The sequence below is a fragment of the Pseudonaja textilis genome, chromosome 6 (assembly GCF_049901715.1).
Source record: "Pseudonaja textilis isolate UNSWEBS1 chromosome 6, rPseTex1.2, whole genome shotgun sequence".
NCBI lineage: Eukaryota > Metazoa > Chordata > Lepidosauria > Squamata > Elapidae > Pseudonaja > Pseudonaja textilis.
The window spans coordinates 50312291-50330887 of record NC_141995.1 but is presented as its reverse complement, the minus strand read 5'-3'; the positions used below and the strand labels follow the sequence as shown (position 1 = coordinate 50330887).

Here is an 18597-nt window from a genome sequence, read left to right as displayed (position 1 = left end):
TAATTTGGTTCCTGGATCATAAATAAATCATTTTTTACAGAGATAAAAATTCCTTGGCTCTTTTGCTCTCTGTTATTTAGGAATAGAGGACACAAAGTAGAGCGATTTAGAAAATAAGGGAAGAACTGCAAAGGAGATCGGTTGAGAGGGGGAAGGGGAGGGGAGAGGAGCAGAGAAGAGAAGGTAGAAGAGGAGAGGAGAGGGGAAAGGAGAGCTGCATAATAGGCGGAGAAACAGACTCAGAAACACAGCCACTTCAAGCTGAAAATGAGATGAGATGAGAGATAAGAAAGATAAGAGAGATAGGAAGGGAGGGGAGAGGAGAATAAGGTTATTATCACTTTAAATATACACTAATCAGCATACATTAAAATGAAATTTCATGGCATAAAGCTCTGAAAAGGTTACCGCCAATATGCACTACATAAACATGACAAAATACATACATACATACACGTCTGCATATACCCACTTATATTATATGGCGCAGAGAAATAACACAATCTAATCCAGAAGTATACACTACATGTACATGGCAATCACCAGGAGATGGTAAATTCTAGTCCCAGTTTAGGCATTAAAACTGCCCGGGCGACTTTGAGCCAATCACCAGGAGATGGTGAGTTCTAGTCCCGCCTTAGCCATGAATGCCCATTGGATGACTTTGGTCAGTTTCCTCATTTCAACCCTGAGCTACAAATATTCTCCTTTATTGGTTCTGATTGGCGGATTGTCATCCCTACTATTCTGATCTCTGTTGGATAGCTAGGTTGACCTTGCAGAGAAAGATCCTTAAGCTTTAATAAGAGAGCTGAATCTAGTCTCAGTTAACGTGGATGTCCCTCAGAGTACGGGATCTTTCTAATAGGTAATCTTACTGCCATGTGGAATTTTGGGAAGAGAAGACAGGATGGATTTCTTAATTGTCTGGATCACTCAAGCTTCATTGAACATGATCACGGCTGGCCAGTATCTTTCTCTTCTGGTGCTAATTTTTACACAGATTTGCAAAGCCAACTTTACAATTCCACTTCTTTACAATCTGATTGTAATACAGCCATTCTCCTTCATTATAATTACTGAGGCAACACAGCTAATTGATATATCCCAGTACTTGACAATGATTGCTTCGTATATTCCTGAAGTCTTGTGTGAAGAAACCATGAGATTCAGGGAACTACAGGTAATTCTTGACTTACCACAGTTCATTTAATAACTGTTCAAACTTACAACGGCCGCAGTCATGAGTTGAGAACTACCTGTATTTAAGCCAAGAGATTCCGATCTGTTCACAATGGATCTGTGAGGTTTTCAAACTGTAATGAAATCAATATTTTTTTTTCTTTTAAATCTTACTTAACTCCTGGAGCCGCCTTAGATACATTGAATTCTCTTGCAAATTTTCCAGTTCGAGGCAAAAATACAAGCTCGTCTTCTCTAAAGCAAACCAGCCTTTTTTCCAATTATCCAAGTCCTGGCAATCCTTGTAGAACAATTGGCCAATGACATCAGTCTCTCTTTCCTGAAGACCTCTGGCCAATTCAGGTACAAAGTGCTATTTCAAACAGAAACAAAAATTAGTACAAAAGTTTGAGCCAAAGCTCTTTCTTAGAATTCAGAAATTCAAGAGAAGGCTTCAAAATCTTCTTCAAGTACTTTTCAAAAGAGAAAAGTCAGAATTTTGCTCAAGGAAGAAAAAAAAAAATCTAACGTGTTTCCCCCCCAAATAAGACCCTGTCTTGTATTTTTTTGCCACCAAAAAAGGCACAAGGTCTTATTTTGGGAGGATATCATCCACTGACTAATCTCACTTGAACATGTTGCCTCCGGCCTCCTTTTCGCTGTCCGAGGCCTTCAGGAACTTCTTCTGCAGCCAGCAAGGCTTTCCTGAAGGCCTCTGCAGCAGATCAGAGAGCTCTGGATCGATCCAGAGCTTTGTTATCGGCTCCAGGGGCCTTCAGGAAACCCTTGCCAGCCTTGCCAGCTGCAGAAGAAATGGGCCAGCAAAGCAGGTGTCGGGGTGTGTGAGACCTGGCTACAACTGTCCAAAGGTAAGTAGTAGGGCAGCTCTACCCCTCCCCATCCCCACCCTGGCTTAATTTTTACCTGTCCACTCTGGAGTGGCGGGATCTTAATTAGGGCTTATTTTGGGGGTAGGGCTTATATTGGGCGCACGTGTAAAAATCAAGCTAGGACTTACTTTTATATCATATTTTCGGGGAATCAGGTACTCTTAAGATGGCTTTTACTGGTAAAAACTTCGGTGGAGTTTCTTAACTCAAGAATATCAAATCTTTTTTTAAAAGATTTTTTAAAATTTATATTTAACTGCATTTTTCTTTAAAAAAAAAAAAGCAACAAGAACCATTGCAATTCACCAAGAAAACAATTTTACTTCTTCTAAATTGGCTTCCATTAAAAAGTTGCCTTTGTCTGAGAGCTCCTTCTTAAAACAAAAGTGTTTTCTCTCCATTTTCTTTAACGGTGTATGTCTTAACTTGAACAGATAATTACAAAAACTACCTTAGCAATGGCCCGAGTCCATTTTCGTTGAGAATGCGCCGTCTCAGCTCCAAAGAGAAATGCGCGTTCTGACAGTAAGTAGATTTCAAAGGTAAACATCACTCTAAAATTGCCAAGGAGAAGATGAATCAAATTTATTTAATATCAGCTTCACAAAAGGAAAACAGTAAGTGGTACACTTTGTTCTCAAACCTTCTTTCTCTTGCCTTGGAAACGAATAGCAAGAGTTTTGCCCTCTAAAGTGCTTTATTTGTGTTGCATCTGTTTGGGAATATAAATATAATGGGGAATCAATATGCATTTGATAGCCTAATAAAAAGGAACAGAGGAGAGATCAACTAGGTGGGGAACGAAAGCTAAAATCATGGAACTAAACTAATAATTTTGGTGGTAGGGGAAAGAACAATAGTCAACATATTGCATGTTCAAACTGAGGCTCTATTTTCAATGGGGGAGGGGGAAAGATAAGTCTTTTGAATGACATTTAACTATGCCAGCGGTGTCAAACTCAAGGCCCGGGGTGCTTAAATGTGGCCTGTGGGGCCGGCCTGGAATTATCAAGAGACCAGCCCGGGGTGCCTCTGAAGGCTAAAATGGACCATGTGTGGCCCCCACACACCTTGTTTTCACCCTCCATGGCCTCCTGCAGCACTCTGCTGGCCGAAACCAGGCCAAAAGCAGCCAAATTACAGGCCCAAAACAGGCCAAAAATTGGGCCAAAAATGGACTGAAAAAACAGGCCCAAAACAGACTGAAAAACAGACTGAAAAAAAAAAAAACAGGCCAAAAACGGGCCAAAAACCAGCAAAAAAAAAGCCCGAAATGGCCCGTTCCCATTTCCCTGCGAATTCCTTTTTATGTCTAGATACCTGGATTTTAACACAAGGGAAATGCATTATGGCTTATCTCCATGTAGAAGACTACCTGGTTGCTTAGCTACCTTCCTTGTGTTGCAGAATTGGCAGAAGGTTGTTATGTTTGGGCTTCTGGGCTTTAAGAAAGAAGGTTGAGATGGATCCTTTTTCTATTCCAGCTGGAATAAATCGAAGAAAAGAATAAGAATTTCCCATCTGGGCCCAACCAAGGGCATTGGGGTGTTCAGCCTTACTTGGAAGCAGAGGAGAAATTGCTAGAGACGCTTCTAATTATTCCACGTCCTTGTTTGTAAAACAGATATTTGTAAACACAGAACTAACACCATTTGAGTCTGTTTTCCCTCCCTGAAAGTTTTCCCTCCCCTGAGCTATTAGAGATGCAAATCCTGGCTTTAAAAAATTGACAGGAAATATCCTCATGCCTCTGGAAAAAGTTTGTAATTTTTACAAGCTTCACCGAGCTGTGAATCCCAAGGAATTTTAATTTTACTATGTTCACTAAGAGTAAAGTTTTATTGGGAAAGAGCAAATTCAAAGTCTTCACACTGCCTATAAAGCATAAGGTTCATTTCTCAGTTCATTCATTTGTTCATTCATTCATTTATTCATTCTTCATTCATTCATTCATTCATTCTTCATTTATTCATTCATTCATTCTTCATTCATTCATTCATCCATTCTCTCTCTCACTCCATTTGTATATTGCTGGATCTGCCATGAACTCCTAGATCCACTGATTTAAAAACACCGATTAATATCAAGTAATTTTAATTTCATTAATTTGATTAAGAGTAAAGTTTTATTGGAAGAGAGAAAATTCAGAGTCCTCATCCTGTCCATAATGTGTGAGTTTAATTTCTCAGATCGTTCAATAATTCATTAACTCACTCCATTCATTGATTCAGATAATTCATTTATTTATTTACTCACTTACTTGATACATTGATTCATTCATTGATTCAGATAATCCATTCATTCATTTACTCACTCACTCCATTCATTGATTCAATCATTAATCCATCCATTGGTTCATTGATTCCATTCCATTCATTCAACCATCAATCAACCTTGTGGGGGCTCCATCACTGGAGGCTTTCAAAAAGAGACTTGACACCCATTTCTCTGGAATTGAATAGGGTTTCCTACTTGAGCAGGAGGTTGGACTAGAAGACCTCCAAGGTCCTTTTCAACTCTTTGATTCTATGTTCTGTTTTTTTTATCCTTAGATCAGCCATGAACTACCAGCAATTTACAATGAGAAATCCAACATTAAAACTTCCACAGTAAGAATGTAACAACCATTATAAAAAGTTGCTTTGCTAAATAATGATGATGATGATGATGATGATACATTTTTAAATGTTCAGTTGACTGAGTTTCATATTTAATGAATAAAAGATAATAATAAAAGACAACAACAACAACAACAATAATAATAATATCATTCACTGGAAACTGTGCCAAAAGTTTGGATTTGAGTATAATAAGAACTACTGGGAACATCAGGTTAAGAAGGTCCTGGAGAATGAAAAAGTCAAGATCTTGTGGGACTTCAGAATTCAGACAGACAGGCACTTGGCCCACAACACACCTGGCATAACAATAGTTGAAAAGAAAAAGAGTTGGTTCATTGACATTGCAATATTTGGTGATGCATGGATTGAAGACACGCAACAAGAAAAAAATCACAAAGTATTGGGATTTACAAATTGAAGTTGAGCGACTTTGGAAAAAAAAATTGTGTGTTATCCCAATTGTAATTGGAGCCCTTGGAGCAATAACCTAAAGGGCTACCTCGCTATTTGGAAATTCTGAATTTATCAGACTTGAATACCCATATTCTACAAAAAACCACCCTACTTGGAACAGCGTAAATCCTCCGACGCTACCCGAACATTTCCTAGGTCCTTGGTTAGGACTTGAGCTGTTGAGCTACCAACCAGCCCCAAAGGCTGTGACTCTCACTAAAGATTTAGTAACAATAACAATAACAATAATAATGACAATAACAATAATAATAATAATAATAATAATAATAAAATCAACACTGACAGAGCAAAGCATTAACCAAAACCAACAAAGACCTCGGACTTACCCCATGGGTAAGGTGTCTTCCGACTTATGAATGACAAGACAGATGACTTCACCGATGTCCAATGTGCCACTTGGGGTGGCCATCTTCTCATTCTCATAGTAACTCAAAAAGCCGCTTTCCAACACGCACCATCTCTTATTGCACTCTATATTCAAAGATGGATTTCTTTTATTAACTGGAGAGTTAATCATTATCACAGGACGATAATCAAACAATCCATGATGGAAAACAGGTATAGCCAACAGAGTCCTTCAATGAGTCTTGCAAAACTTCGATCTTCCATCTGCCTTTACCAAAGAATTCTGTGATTTGGTGATGCACAACCGATTTGCTAGCTGTCATTTTCGAAATGGGACAACTTGCCGGGGCTGTCTCATCCCAGCCAATTCACCCCAGCCAACTCACCTCATCAACTCATCTGGCCAGCAGTGGGATAGCTTAACATAACTGCACTGTTTTCCATCACTGTTTCTTCGACGTTATTTGAATTTTTGTCATTCCTGTTTCATTTTGTCCCTCCTACAGCATCCTTGCTTTAATGATTCTATTCCACCATTTCTTTGATATTAGTATAATTCTTGTATACATCAAAGAAATGGTGGAATAGAATCCTTCAAGACAGGATACCAAAGGCAAGACAAAACAAAAGGGGAATGACAAAAATTAAAATAATGTCGAAGAAACAGTGGTGTATAAAAGGCTAGGGTAAGTTGGCCATGGCAAAGTGGCTGTGACGAGTTATCCTAGATCTGTTATTTTAACTTACAAGGGATTCTGCTTTTAATAACCAGACTGTTTTACAAAATTATTTTATCTTTAAAACAGAAATATAAAAATTGGACATTCTGCTGGATAATTTAAATTAATTGGGTCATAATAGCAAGAGATTTATATACTGCTTTACAGTGCTATACGGCCCTCTCTAAGCAGTTTACAGAACCAGCCTCTTGCCCCCAACAATCTGAGTCCTCATTTTACCGACCTCAGAAGGATGGAAGGCTGAGTCAACCTTGAGCCTGGTGAGATTCGAACTGCCAAACTGCAGGCAGCCGGCAATCGGCAGAAGTCACCTGCAGTACTGCACTCTAACCACTGCGCCACCACGGCTCACTAATAATGCTTTTAAAAATCCAGTCTCCATATGGAAATTCAAATAAGACAGGTAAGTATATCGAGACACAGAATGCATAAAATGGGAGATCAAGTGAGCTTAGACTAAGTAAAATCTTGCCTGGATCTAAAATCAATATTTGCACATTTCACATCTGACGTCCTGAACCTATGGATTTTATGTACACCTCTGCACCAAATAAAGTTCTTTGAACTTCCATCCCTATGAGAAATAATCAAATTTGTAAATTAAGTCCATTACTCTGCTTCCCATTTAAGCTCATTTAAGTAGCCAGTCCAACTTCAACCAAGCTTTCATCTTAAACAAAGGGATGTTTTGATGGTTAATGCGAATAAGCCTAGGAGAGCTTATTTCTTTCCTTTTGATATTTTTAAATAGCCTCATTGAAATGATGCAGGCATGTTTTTTTTATTTTTCCTTTTTAAAGAACCCAAAGAAAAACAGAGGCTTTTAAAAGCTTCGTATTGTAGTCGCCAATTGCTGATGTACAGAAACCATCAAGACGCAAACACGAGAGATCGGGGAGGCAAAAAGAAAAAAGAGAACGGAAACATAAGCGGGAAAATAAGACACACGCTGAACTGGAACAGAAATGAAAGCTGCAGGGAAACAAAACTATAGCTTGACAGAAACTGGCTGGAAAAGAAAGGATTGAGTGTAGAGCAGCCAAAAGCTAGAAGAGGCTACTCTTCATCCCACCCCACCCCATGGGATGGAGATTGAAGCCTTTAGAGTCAATCTATTTTATGCTGGTGGAAGTCAGGGTAGAAAGCCTGCACAGTGGGGCAAAGCTAAGGAAAACAAGCTATCGCATGAGGAGAGGAGAGGGGGGAAAAAGAGTCTCAAAAAGATCATCCCCCAAAATGTATTCTGATCAGATATAACCAGGCAAGATTTCCTATAGCGTTGAAAAATGACTAAAGTTAGCTCTTAGTCTATGTTCTTAAAATGAATAAAGGGAAGAAGACGACTGTAGATCTTCCTTCCTTCCTTTCCTTTTCCCTCCCTTCTACCTTTCCTTCCTTCCTTTCTCCCTCCTACCCTTCTTTCTTTCCTTCCTTTCCTTTCTTCCTCCTATCTTTTCCTTCCTTCCTTTCTTCTCTTCCTTTTTCCCTCCTACCCTTCCTCCTCCTCTTTTCCATCCATTCACCCTTTCTTTTTCTTTCTCTCTTTCTCTTCAGGATCTATCATCTTTATCTCACTCTTTCTTAGTTAATCTCTCATCTATCCTACATATACGGCACAGTGTAATCTAGCTTTTATCTTTATCATCTATCTTCCTATCATCCTTCCATCCATCCAGCTATTTGATTCATCCCACCACAGGCAACATGATAATGGCTACTGTTTTGTTTTGTGAATTTTGTATTAGAACATTTTAGTCCAGGCTGCCTGTTGAATTTAATAGCTGTAGCAGTTTTATGTCTTTTTAAGTTTAGTTGTTTAGTTGTTGTTGGATGGCCAAAAGAATACAAACAAACAAGCAAGCAAATAATAAATATATGTTTTCTGCTGCAGACCAATTTTCTCCTTCTTCATCCTTGGTTCAAGCTATGGTTTCTGAGATCTAGCATCTGACCAATATAATTGTCAGTGTTCCAATGAAACTCCCGATTTCATTTGGCACTCAGAAACAAAATTCATCAAGTAAGAGTTCGTTAAAGAAGTCATATTGGCGCATCTGGGAAAACTCGAACCTGAGAGTTTTGGGTTTTCCCTTCCCTATTGAAAAATCAAAACCCATCCCCTACACCCACCAGTCCATCACATGGTCCAACCAACCATCGTTCCAATTGGAGACATTCCTCCAGACATTCATCCCCATGTGCAGGGCAACATGTCCTTGACTCTCTGAGAAAGAATGTTGTGGTGTCTAATCTTCCACCTCTCTATGAAATCCCCCCTCCCAAATTCCCAGGCACTAAAATACGGGAGCCTAGAAGCTTCTAAGTAAAATATGGCTTCCAAGGCTGACAATAATACCAGGATACCTAAGCCACAAATAAGAAAGAAAGACCAACATACCTTCTTTAATTTTTCTCTCACTAAACAGCTTGGAAGGGTTGAGGGAAACCATGTATAAATTATCATAAAGGAAGGATGGTAAGGGGAAATCGGGAGAGGAAGTGGTGTTGGTGCAGCCATCACAGTTGGAAAAATCTATAAAGTAAGGAAGAACTATTGGTTATGGAAGTTAAAATTCACATCATTGCCTAAGACTACTTGCTCTGAAGAGCGGAAGCTAGAAAGCTTCGGTTGATGCAGAGTCAGGTGTACTCAGCATTTGGTTTCAGTATTCAGGAAATAGAACATAGCGCATAGAATAACAGAGTTGGGAGGGACCTCCGAGGTCTTCCAGTCCAGCTCTCTGCCCGAGCAGGAGACCCTAAGGCACACGCGACTTGAAAAACCATACTGTGATGGCCCGGGGAGAAGCACAAAAGCAACAAAGTCACAAAAGTAGGTAAAGTCCCTTTAATTCCTCCCACCTGGCCCCCAATGTCCAATTATCATCGGCTGGAGAAAAAAGTCTCCTAAGAACAGTTTTTTAAAGGGAAGAAATTCCATCCAAACCCAAAGTACATATATAAATTATAAATAAAAGCCAACACAAACTATGCTGCAGCAATTAACGAGACAGGACAGGATAAGGAATTGCAGACTTCCAAAAGAAAATGAAACAGACACAGTTGGGAGGATGCCAGAACCCAGGTAAGACTTGACAAACAAAGATAATTCACGCTTTGCTTCCAGCAAGGTGCTGTACACAAACACACTTTTAAAATCCTATTTTCCCAGCTGCAGCTAATGAAGGAAATCAGAGCCCTTTCCTCCCCCATAGCCCCCATAACTCACATTGCTCCCTTCTCCGTTCCTCCTTGCGTGCCCTGGGATGAAGACGGGGTGGCCCTGGGTCTTCCTCTGAATGCCCAGCAGGACTGTGCCCTTCCCCAGTTTCTTCCACAGCCACCGGAGCCACACTCCCACTCCTTGTCAGCTGCTCGACCTTCCCCTCAGAATCAGATTCCAACAGGGGCATGACACATACCTGAAAACTTATTATGGTGAAGGAATTCCATTTGCAACCTCTGCCCGGATTTTTTGGCTAACAAATATGGGGTGCTGAACACGGGATCACCCGTTGCACACATCACGTCTGCTCCACTGAACAATAACATCATGGTCTCCAAGACATCGGGCTTAATAACTGCAGCACAGAGCGCCTGGTCACAAAGATGAAAAGTATGAGCAGAATGACAAAGAAGAACAGATTGACATTTCTTAACTAAATGGGATCACTCACAAAGACAAGAGTGAGCATGCAGAAAAGAGTTATAGTCACCAAGGTGCTCTCAAGCACCTAACTCAGGGGTGTCAAACACAAGGCCCATGGGTCAGATCCGATCCATGATGTGGATTAAGGGGCTGTCCCACATCACTTTGGCCTGTCTACTCAATGTGAAGAGGAAATATCGGGCCAGCGTGGCTTTAGCCTGGTCAACCCAATGCGAAAAGGAAACATGCCAGCAGTTTGGGGAGTGGCATCAAGCTGGCCACACCCACCCAAACACCCACGCCCACCCAGTCAACCACGCCTGCCCAGCCTACCCGAGGTCAACCACAGCCCTGAAGCGGCCCTCAATGAAATTGAGTTTGACACCCCTGGTCTACAACAATTCGCTGTGGTCATCTTGCTGTGGGCCAACTGGCCACAGGACAACTCATTCTGGGACAAAAACATGGTGAGTTGGCTGTGACAAGTTGTCTCACTCCACACCAGAAGCAGTTAGATGGTTATTTTCCTTAGCTATTTAATTATTACTTCTATCCCATTGCAATTCTATGACTCCATAATATGGTAATTTTTATGGTTTTATCTTAATATAATAATCTTCTACATTGTATTGTCATCTATCTGTGGGTCAACTGGCCACAGGACAACTCATTCTTGGACAAGAGTTACACTAATATCAAACAAACGGTGGCACAGAATCGTTAAACAAGGATGCAAAAGAAAGGACAGAATGAAATGAGAATGGCGAGCATTAAAAACATGCTTGTGTTTATTTTAAATAATTAAATAAAATTCTTAAACTTTTTCCTCAGCATGTTGTCCTGTGGTGAGTTGTCCTGGAGAGAAGTTGGCCATGCTGAGATGCCCAGGGTGAGTTGGCAGTGGTTGGCAGTTGGCTGTGGTGAGTTGATTGTGGTGAGTTGGCCAGGGTGAGATGCCCAGGGTGAGTTGGCAGTGATGCGTTGGTCGTGGTGAATTGAACATGGTGAGTTGGCTGTGGCAGGTTGTCCCACAGAAGCAGTTAGAAGGTTACTTTCCTTAGCTATTGAATTATTACTTCTATCCCATTGCAATTCTATGGCTCCATATTATGGTAATTTTTATGGTTTTATCTTAATGTAATAATCTTCTTTTCTTTTATGTACACTGAGAGCATATGCACCAAGAAAAATTCCTTGTGTGTCCAATCACACTTGGCCAATAAAGAATTCTATTCTATTCTATTGTCATGCCCCTGGTGGAGACTGACTGTGAGGGAGAGGAGGAACAGCCAACAGGGAGTGGAAGGGTGGCTCCAGAGGTGGTGGAGGAGGCTGGGGAAGGGCAGATGCTGGCTGAGCAGTCAGAGGAGGACCCAAGCCCATCCCCTCTCCATCCTAGGGCATGCAGAGAGGAGAGGATCAGGGTAAAATGTGGTCTACTCAGGAGGAGAGGGCCATGATCCTCTTCATGGGTTGCAGGTATGAGATCTGCATAAGAGTTTGGACCTGCGTGCTAACAAACGCTGGAGACAAATTAGTGTTTTATTCCTAGAGGAGGTTGATCTTGGTTGGCATTCTTCTGTACCTGGTTATCTTCCTGAAGTTGGCAATTATTTATCCTGGTTTGTCGTAGAACTTTATTCAGTGCGGTTTGTTTTTGGTTTTTGCTTCGTTATCAGCTCTTTGAATTGTGTTTCTTTCATTTGGAATGTCATTTTGAAAATAGTTTAATCTTCAGCCATGAACAATTAAACAGTGAAGCCAAGTTGAAGGCATTAAAGGACTTTTATTTACGTTTTGGTTTTTTTGTTATATTTCTGATACACTCCGGATCATTCACATCTACCTTCTATATTGTATTGTCATGTTACCCTACACGCATAGAAACTACATCCTTCGGGCTCATTGCCATTATGGGTTACGATTATTTATTTCATTCAATTTCTATCCATCAGGTTAATGAACTCATTAGTTTGCATTAAGAAAGCCATCCCCCCGTTTAATCCCAAAGCATAGCGCAAGATTCTCCTCTACTTTTCTCTCTCAAACACTTTATAGATTTTTTTCCAACCAAAAAGCAAAAAAGGACCCCAAATTGTTCCCATCCTCATTATTTCCACCCGCGATTACCTTGTTCAACTCATCCTTGGTTTTAAATAGCAGCGTAATTTTTCGGAATTTCCCTTCTTTATATTTTTGGGTAATAAAAGTTAGCCTCTTGTCATCTGGGGCATCCACTTGTAATTTTTCATCTGGTTGGAGGTTACCTTCCCAAAAGCTGTTGGCCCTTTCGTTGCCTATCACAATAAAAAGCTACAGAAGGAAATAGAGGGGGAAAATTGAGCTTGGAAAGGAACTGATTTTTTTGACTTTTTTAAAAAAATTTATTCAGAAAATTAAATCAAAGCAAAACACAGGTAGTCCTCGACTTATGACCACAATTAAACCCAAAATTTATGTTGCAAAGTGAGACATTGGTTCAGTGAATTTTGCCCCCATTTTATGACCATTCTTTCCACAGTCATTAAGTGAATCGGGCTTCCTCGTTCACTTTGCTTGTTAGAAGGTCGCAAAAGAAGAATCCCATAACCCCAGGACACTGCAACCGTTATAAATATGAGTCAGTGGATTCCATCAGGTTCTGAGCATTAAATCATCCCCTCAGGATTTAAGATGGGATCCAACCTCATCTTTTTAATCACTTTGCAGTTTTAGTTTTCTTCTTGCTCATTTAAGACTGTAAAATCACAAGCCCGCCAGTTGTTGGGTGAGAATTCTCTTCAATCCATTTAAAATGAAACAAAATCCCACCATTCCAGCTTTGTAAGATCTTAAATTTTTGGTAATTTCTTGCAGCAAAGAGGTGATTTCCAAATTGTTTCTGCCAAGCTTTGTAAACGTGAAGGCTTTGTGAAGCTGACTTAAAGAAAGACTTTGAAGATAATTAGAAAGACCTTCTTGTGTGTGGGGGGGAAAATCAGCCTTGTTTACATATCAGTTGTAAAACAAGACTTTGAAAGTTGATTACTATAGCACAAAAATGACTACTTTAAAGGAAATGTTTGATTGCTTGAACTTTTACATTCTTTATTGCAAGCAAAAGTTACTACTGAAGATGAACAAATACCTCTGGAGAAAATCGAGTTGGAGGCCAAGGTGGGTTTTAAAATTACAACTTAAAATAACAAGACAGAAATACTGGATTTACAGATACACTTGGATGATCATTTAAAAATGGAAAAAAAGATGTACAAATAATGAACATCATAACAACAACTTGGGATACCCTTTTACATTGAAATACAGTATAAGAGATTTGCCGAAGTTACTTTGTAGAAATTACAAAGGTTGTAAGAACTTCAAGGCAAGGATATCAGAAGAAAAAAGGACCCTTCGCACATACATGCTAGTCATTTCTGGCTCTAGGGGGCAATGCTCATCTCCATTACAAAACCGAAGAACCAGCGCTGTCCAAAGATGTCTCCGTGGTCATGTGGCCGGCAGGACTAAATGCCGAAGGTGCACGGAACGCTGTTCCCTTCCCACCAAAGGGGTCCCTATTTTTCGCCTTGCATTTTTACATGCTTTCGAACTGCTAGGTTGGCAGAAGCTGGGACAAGTAACAGGAGCTCACTCCGTTATGCGGCACTAGGGATTCGAACCACCGAACTGCCGACCTTTCTGATCGACGAGCTCAGCATCTTAGCCACTGAGCCACTGTTATTTTGTGGAAATTACAACGGTGGTAAGAACTTCAAGAGATCTGATTATGGTTAAATAACAAGTTCTTATTTCTGCTGATTCTTCCTGGTTATTCGGATTGGATGTGTTTTTTTCCTTTAGAAAATGTCTAATCTCTGCACTCTTTCTACTGTCTTTATACCATGACAACCAAAACTAGATGCAATATTCCACGTGTGCTCTTAATAAGGCTTTAGAAAAACAGTACTAATACTTTCTGTGATCTTGATTCTATTCCTCTGTTGATGCAGCCTAGGATTATGTTGGCTTTTTTGGCAGCTGCAGCATAGGGCTGGCTCATATTTAAATGATCGTCAGCTAGAACCACTAGCTGTACTAAAATATGCAATCAAACATCATGAATTTCTAAGTCAAATAGACTCTTCCTGCTGTTCTTTGTCCACCAGCTCCTTTCCTACCTCGATGAGTTCATTGGTCCAAACGCTGGCATCCATTTTGAGGCTTCGCACCTTTGAATCTCTGGGTCCTAACGATCTGTGCTGCCCTGGGATAAACAGAAAAAAAAATCATCCTTGAAGGTCAGTACCACAAAGGAGAGGAATTTGAAGGCAAATATACCCAAACTGCCATGGAATAAGTGTCAGGGTTCTGACGATTGCCCTAATTAAATCATGAGCCTCAAGCCAAGCTTCAAAAGAATTCAAAAGATTTATTAGGAGCAACATATGAAGCCAACTCTGAGACATATAATTTATTATCACCTATGATCCTCCCCCACCCCCACCCCCGTGTGTCATATATCAAATTCTCCAATGAAACACATTCACGGGCTGGATGTCATCAATCACAATCTCCAATGAAGGATTTTCGTGAGCAGAAGATCCAGTAGCCTAGGCTACAATCTCCACAAGATAAGCATTGAATGTGGTTCTGGCCTTCATCTACCACACTACTCCCTCAGGCCTTCCCCCCCCTCACCAACTCCTTCTTATAGCAACTCGGAAACAGGCATAGGAATGATTTACGAGTTGACAATAAGTTTGAACGGAAAGATTTGATGAAGTTTCTAAGACAGAGAAGTGTTAATGAAAGTGCGTACCCATTCAAGTGGGTGGGTGTGAGCAATCAGACAACACAATCGGAGCAAGTGTAGCTGTGTCATGCATGTCTGTCTCAAACCATGTGGATGTGGATCAAGAAGGCCTCTCCTGCAGAGCTTAATCACACTTGGAAATATGGGTTCTAAGACAGCCAAGCTTAAGCCATGTAAACTCTGCAGCAGAGTTACAGCCTTTGACTTAATTTCATGGAGTCCTGATAAATAAGCAATTTTTGAGGAAGGAAGGAAGGAAGGAAGGAAGGAAGGAAGGAAGGAAGGAAGGAAGGAAGGAAGGAAGGAAGGAAGGAAGGAAGGAAGGAAGGAAGGAAGGAACTGAGGGAGAAGGAAAGAAGGGAGGGAAAAGTATTGTTTGGTTTGGGTTCATCAATTATTGCCATGCAGCTCCCAACCTATATCTTAAGAAAGCTCAGTTCTAAATAGGAAAAAAAATGGAATCCTTGCTTTCAAGTTTAAGAATAATACTTTAAGATGAGCCTACAAAAGAGTTGGTATCATCTTTCAATATTGAGGTGATCAGATCTTGATAGCATGGGGGAGGTGTCTCTATGCTTGGTTCTTTTCTTACAGACGTTTCATGACCCAACTAGGTTACATCATCAGTGCCAGAAGGAAGTGGGGTATGCTTTCTGTTTCTCTACAAGTGGCTACCAATATATTTCCAGCATTGATGATGTTACTTAGTTGGGTCATGAAACGTCTGCAAGAAAACCACCAAGCTCAGAGAGTAAATATCCTCTTCAATCTGCACAACTGCAATGTTACTACCATAGTTTCGGTGACATAAATGGTACGTGCAACTTGAAGTCATGAACGTGATTGTGAACCCCATATTAAAAGAATAGAAATGGGCTTTTAAGCATGCCACTAATTTTTAAAGTTGCCATACTGGTTCAGGGGGAATCCCGAGAGTTTCTTAATTACCTGCACACTTCTTGCAAATGATGACGCAGAGATTGATGGACGCCCAGTCAGGATCGGGAGTTTTACAATCGGCACAAATTCGGTTCGATTCATTGAACCAGATCTTCTCAGCTACTTCGTAGTCAGAGAGAGTTTCGGCGATGGACTGCTGGAGCGCTTCAATCCAATCCTGCTTTTCTTTCTCAGATTCGGCAGTAAAGCTGAAATGCAGCAATTTAGAGTCAGTTTGGTCTAGTGCAGGATTTTCCAAACTTGGCAACTTTAAGAGTTGTGGACTTCAACTCTCAGAATTCAACTCCCAGAATTCCTCAGCTGGCATGTGGATTTCAACTCTCAGAATCTGTCATGCTCCTAGTGGAGATTGACTCTGAGGGAGAAGGGGAACAGCCGACAGGGAGTGGAAGTGTGGCTCCGGTGGTTGTGGAGGAGGCTGGGAAGGGCAGAGGCCACCTGGGCAGTCAGAGGAGGACCCAGGCCCATCCCCTCTCCATCCTAGGCCATGCAGGGAGGAGAGGATAAGGGGGAGATGTGGTCTACTGGGGAGGAGAGGGCCTTAATCCTCTTCATGGGCTGCAACCGTGACAACTGGATAAGAGGACGGACATGCGTACAGGCGAGTGCTGGAAACAAAGCATGTAAATATCTCTAGTTTATTGTTACTCTCTGAGTTTGGCATTCTTCCCAGTGTGTGTTTTGATATCTGTGGACGTCTTCAAGCCCCTATCTTGCCTAGTTTGTGTTGTTTTTTACTCTTTATAATTTAAATGGCATTTCCTCCTTCTTGTAACTGTTTGTGTGGGAGTTTTCTGTCTCCAGTCAAAGATATTTGGAGCTTGGAAGCAAAGTGAAGGAATAAAAGGGGCTTCACCTGATTTTTGTGACTGTGTTTATTTTGTATCCCACCCAGGGTGAACACAGAATTCCTCAGCCAGCAAATGAATTTCAACTCTCAGAAATCCTCAGCTGTCATGTGGGTTTCAACTCCCAGAATTCCTCAGCCAGTATGTTAAATTCCTCAACATGGCTGGTGAGGAATTCTGGGAGTTGAAGTCCACAAGTCTTCAAATTGTCAAGTTGGCAACAATTATTCTTACCGATCTCTATACATCACACTATTTTCATTTGGGGGAAACGAAACATTATATAATATAAATATAACACACACACATAAAAAAAGATGTAGGAAATACTAAAGGAAGTGAACTATTGTTCAAACTAATTCGGAATAAATATGTTCACTCCAGTTATTCTTTGTTATACTGAAACAGCTATTACGGGTAGTCTTTGACTTACGAACACAATTAAGCCTGAAATTTATTACTAAGGGAGATGTTTGTTGAGTTTTGCCCCATTTTATGACATTTCTTGCCACAGTGGTTAAGAGAATCACTGCAGTTAAGTTAGCGACATGGTTGTTAAGCGAATCCCCATCGACTTTGCTTGTCCGAAGGCTGCAAATGGGGATCCTGTGACCCACGGGATACCGCAAATGTAACAAATATGAGTCAGTTGCCAAGTGCCTGAATTTTGATCATGTGACCACGTGGGGATGCTGCAATGTTTGAAAGCAGGGGTGTGATTCTTCCGATATAACGATCGGTTTGGGAATCACACACATTCGCACCAAATGCTCCGCATTTCAAAAAGGTTTTATATTTACCATCGTGCCCCTGGTGGTGACTGACTCTGAGGGAGAGGAGGAACAGCTGACAGGGAGTGGGAGTGTAGCTCCGGAGGTTGTGGAGGAGGCTGGGGAAGGGCAGAGGCTGGCTGGGCAGTCAGAGGAAGACCCAGGCCCATCCCTTCTCCATCCTAAGGCACGCAGGAAGGAGAGGATAAGAGAGAGATGTGAATGGTGTGGTCTATTGGGGAGGAAAGGGCCTTGATCCTCTTCATGGGCTGCAGCTGTGAGAACTGGTCAAAAAGATGGACATGCTTATGGGCCAGTGCTGGAAACAAAGCATAAAAATATCTCTAGTCTGTCGTTCCTCTCTGAGTTTGGTGTCCTTCCCAGTGTATGTTCCAATATCTATGGACATCGTCAAGCCCTTATCTTGCCTGGTTCCCTTAATTGCTTCATTGTGTTGTTTATACTCTTTATAATTTATAGGCATACTTAGTTTAAACGGCATTTCCTCCTTTTCGTAACTGCTTTTGTCTCCAGTCAAGGATATTTGGAGCTTTGAAGCAAAGTGAAGGAATAAAAGGGGCTTCAACTGTTTTCGTGACTGTGTTTATTTTGTATCCTACCCTGGGTCAGCACATTTACCTTCTTCTGCAGTCCCTGCAACTAAAACAGCTGAGGTGCGGCAAACGCTCTGCCATGCGAACCAGCTGTGCTCTCACAAAAGGAAAGAAACTGATCTTCAGAGCAAGGGGTTCGCCTGAACCAGTCCAAACTGGTAGAATGCCACCCATTTGTAAGTGTGAAAAATAGTCATAAGTCAGTTTTTCAGTGCCATTGAAACAGATAACTGATAATCAAAGTTGGAAGGGACTTTGTAGGTCATCTAGTCCAACCCCCCACCCAAGCAGGAGACCCTACACCATTTCTGACAAATGGCAGCCCAGTCTCTTCTTGAAAGTAAGTTTGAAGGCTCACTAAATCAGCTGTTGTCAATCAAGGAATATCTCTATGCTGTGTAAGAGTACTTTTTATTTCAGCTGTTCTCCAAACTTCTGCCTTAACGTTTTAAAAAGCCAACATTCGCTGGATTTACCTGAAGCTTCGATAAGGTGTAATTATTTCAAAACACTGCTTTGCGGTCCGATCAATCTGCCTCACGTTAGCCACGTTCATCGGTATGATTGTGATGCCATAGCCAGACTTAAAATCCTGAAGGAGAGAAGAAAAGTACATCAGGACCATGTCTTCTAAAACAAAAACAAAAAAACATCAGATGAAATGTATTTTCAAAACAGACCGGCATGGGAAAAGTGTCTGCAGTATACA

The 18597-nt window shown here is 41.0% G+C and overlaps 1 protein-coding gene across 3 annotated transcripts in view; it reads right to left on the bottom strand.

The window, feature by feature from the left end:
• Window positions 1-18597, bottom strand: part of ARAP2 (ArfGAP with RhoGAP domain, ankyrin repeat and PH domain 2) — a 125886-nt gene that overhangs the window by 51583 nt on the left and 55706 nt on the right. For 2 of the 3 annotated variants that reach the window (XM_087936582.1, XM_087936581.1), the window contains exons 10-18: window positions 18365-18480; window positions 15645-15844; window positions 14062-14147; window positions 12032-12214; window positions 9675-9849; window positions 8651-8785; window positions 5494-5638; window positions 2524-2626; window positions 1357-1555 (exon numbers count right to left, since the gene is read on the bottom strand). In XM_087936582.1, coding sequence (XP_087792708.1) covers window positions 1357-1555; window positions 2524-2626; window positions 5494-5638; window positions 8651-8785; window positions 9675-9849; window positions 12032-12214; window positions 14062-14147; window positions 15645-15844; window positions 18365-18480 — 1342 coding nt within the window. Of the gene's footprint in view, window positions 1-1356; window positions 1556-2523; window positions 2627-5493; window positions 5669-8650; window positions 8786-9674; window positions 9850-12031; window positions 12215-14061; window positions 14148-15644; window positions 15845-18364; window positions 18481-18597 lie in introns of all 3 variants that reach the window. The other variant, XM_087936580.1, reaches the window with a different exon arrangement.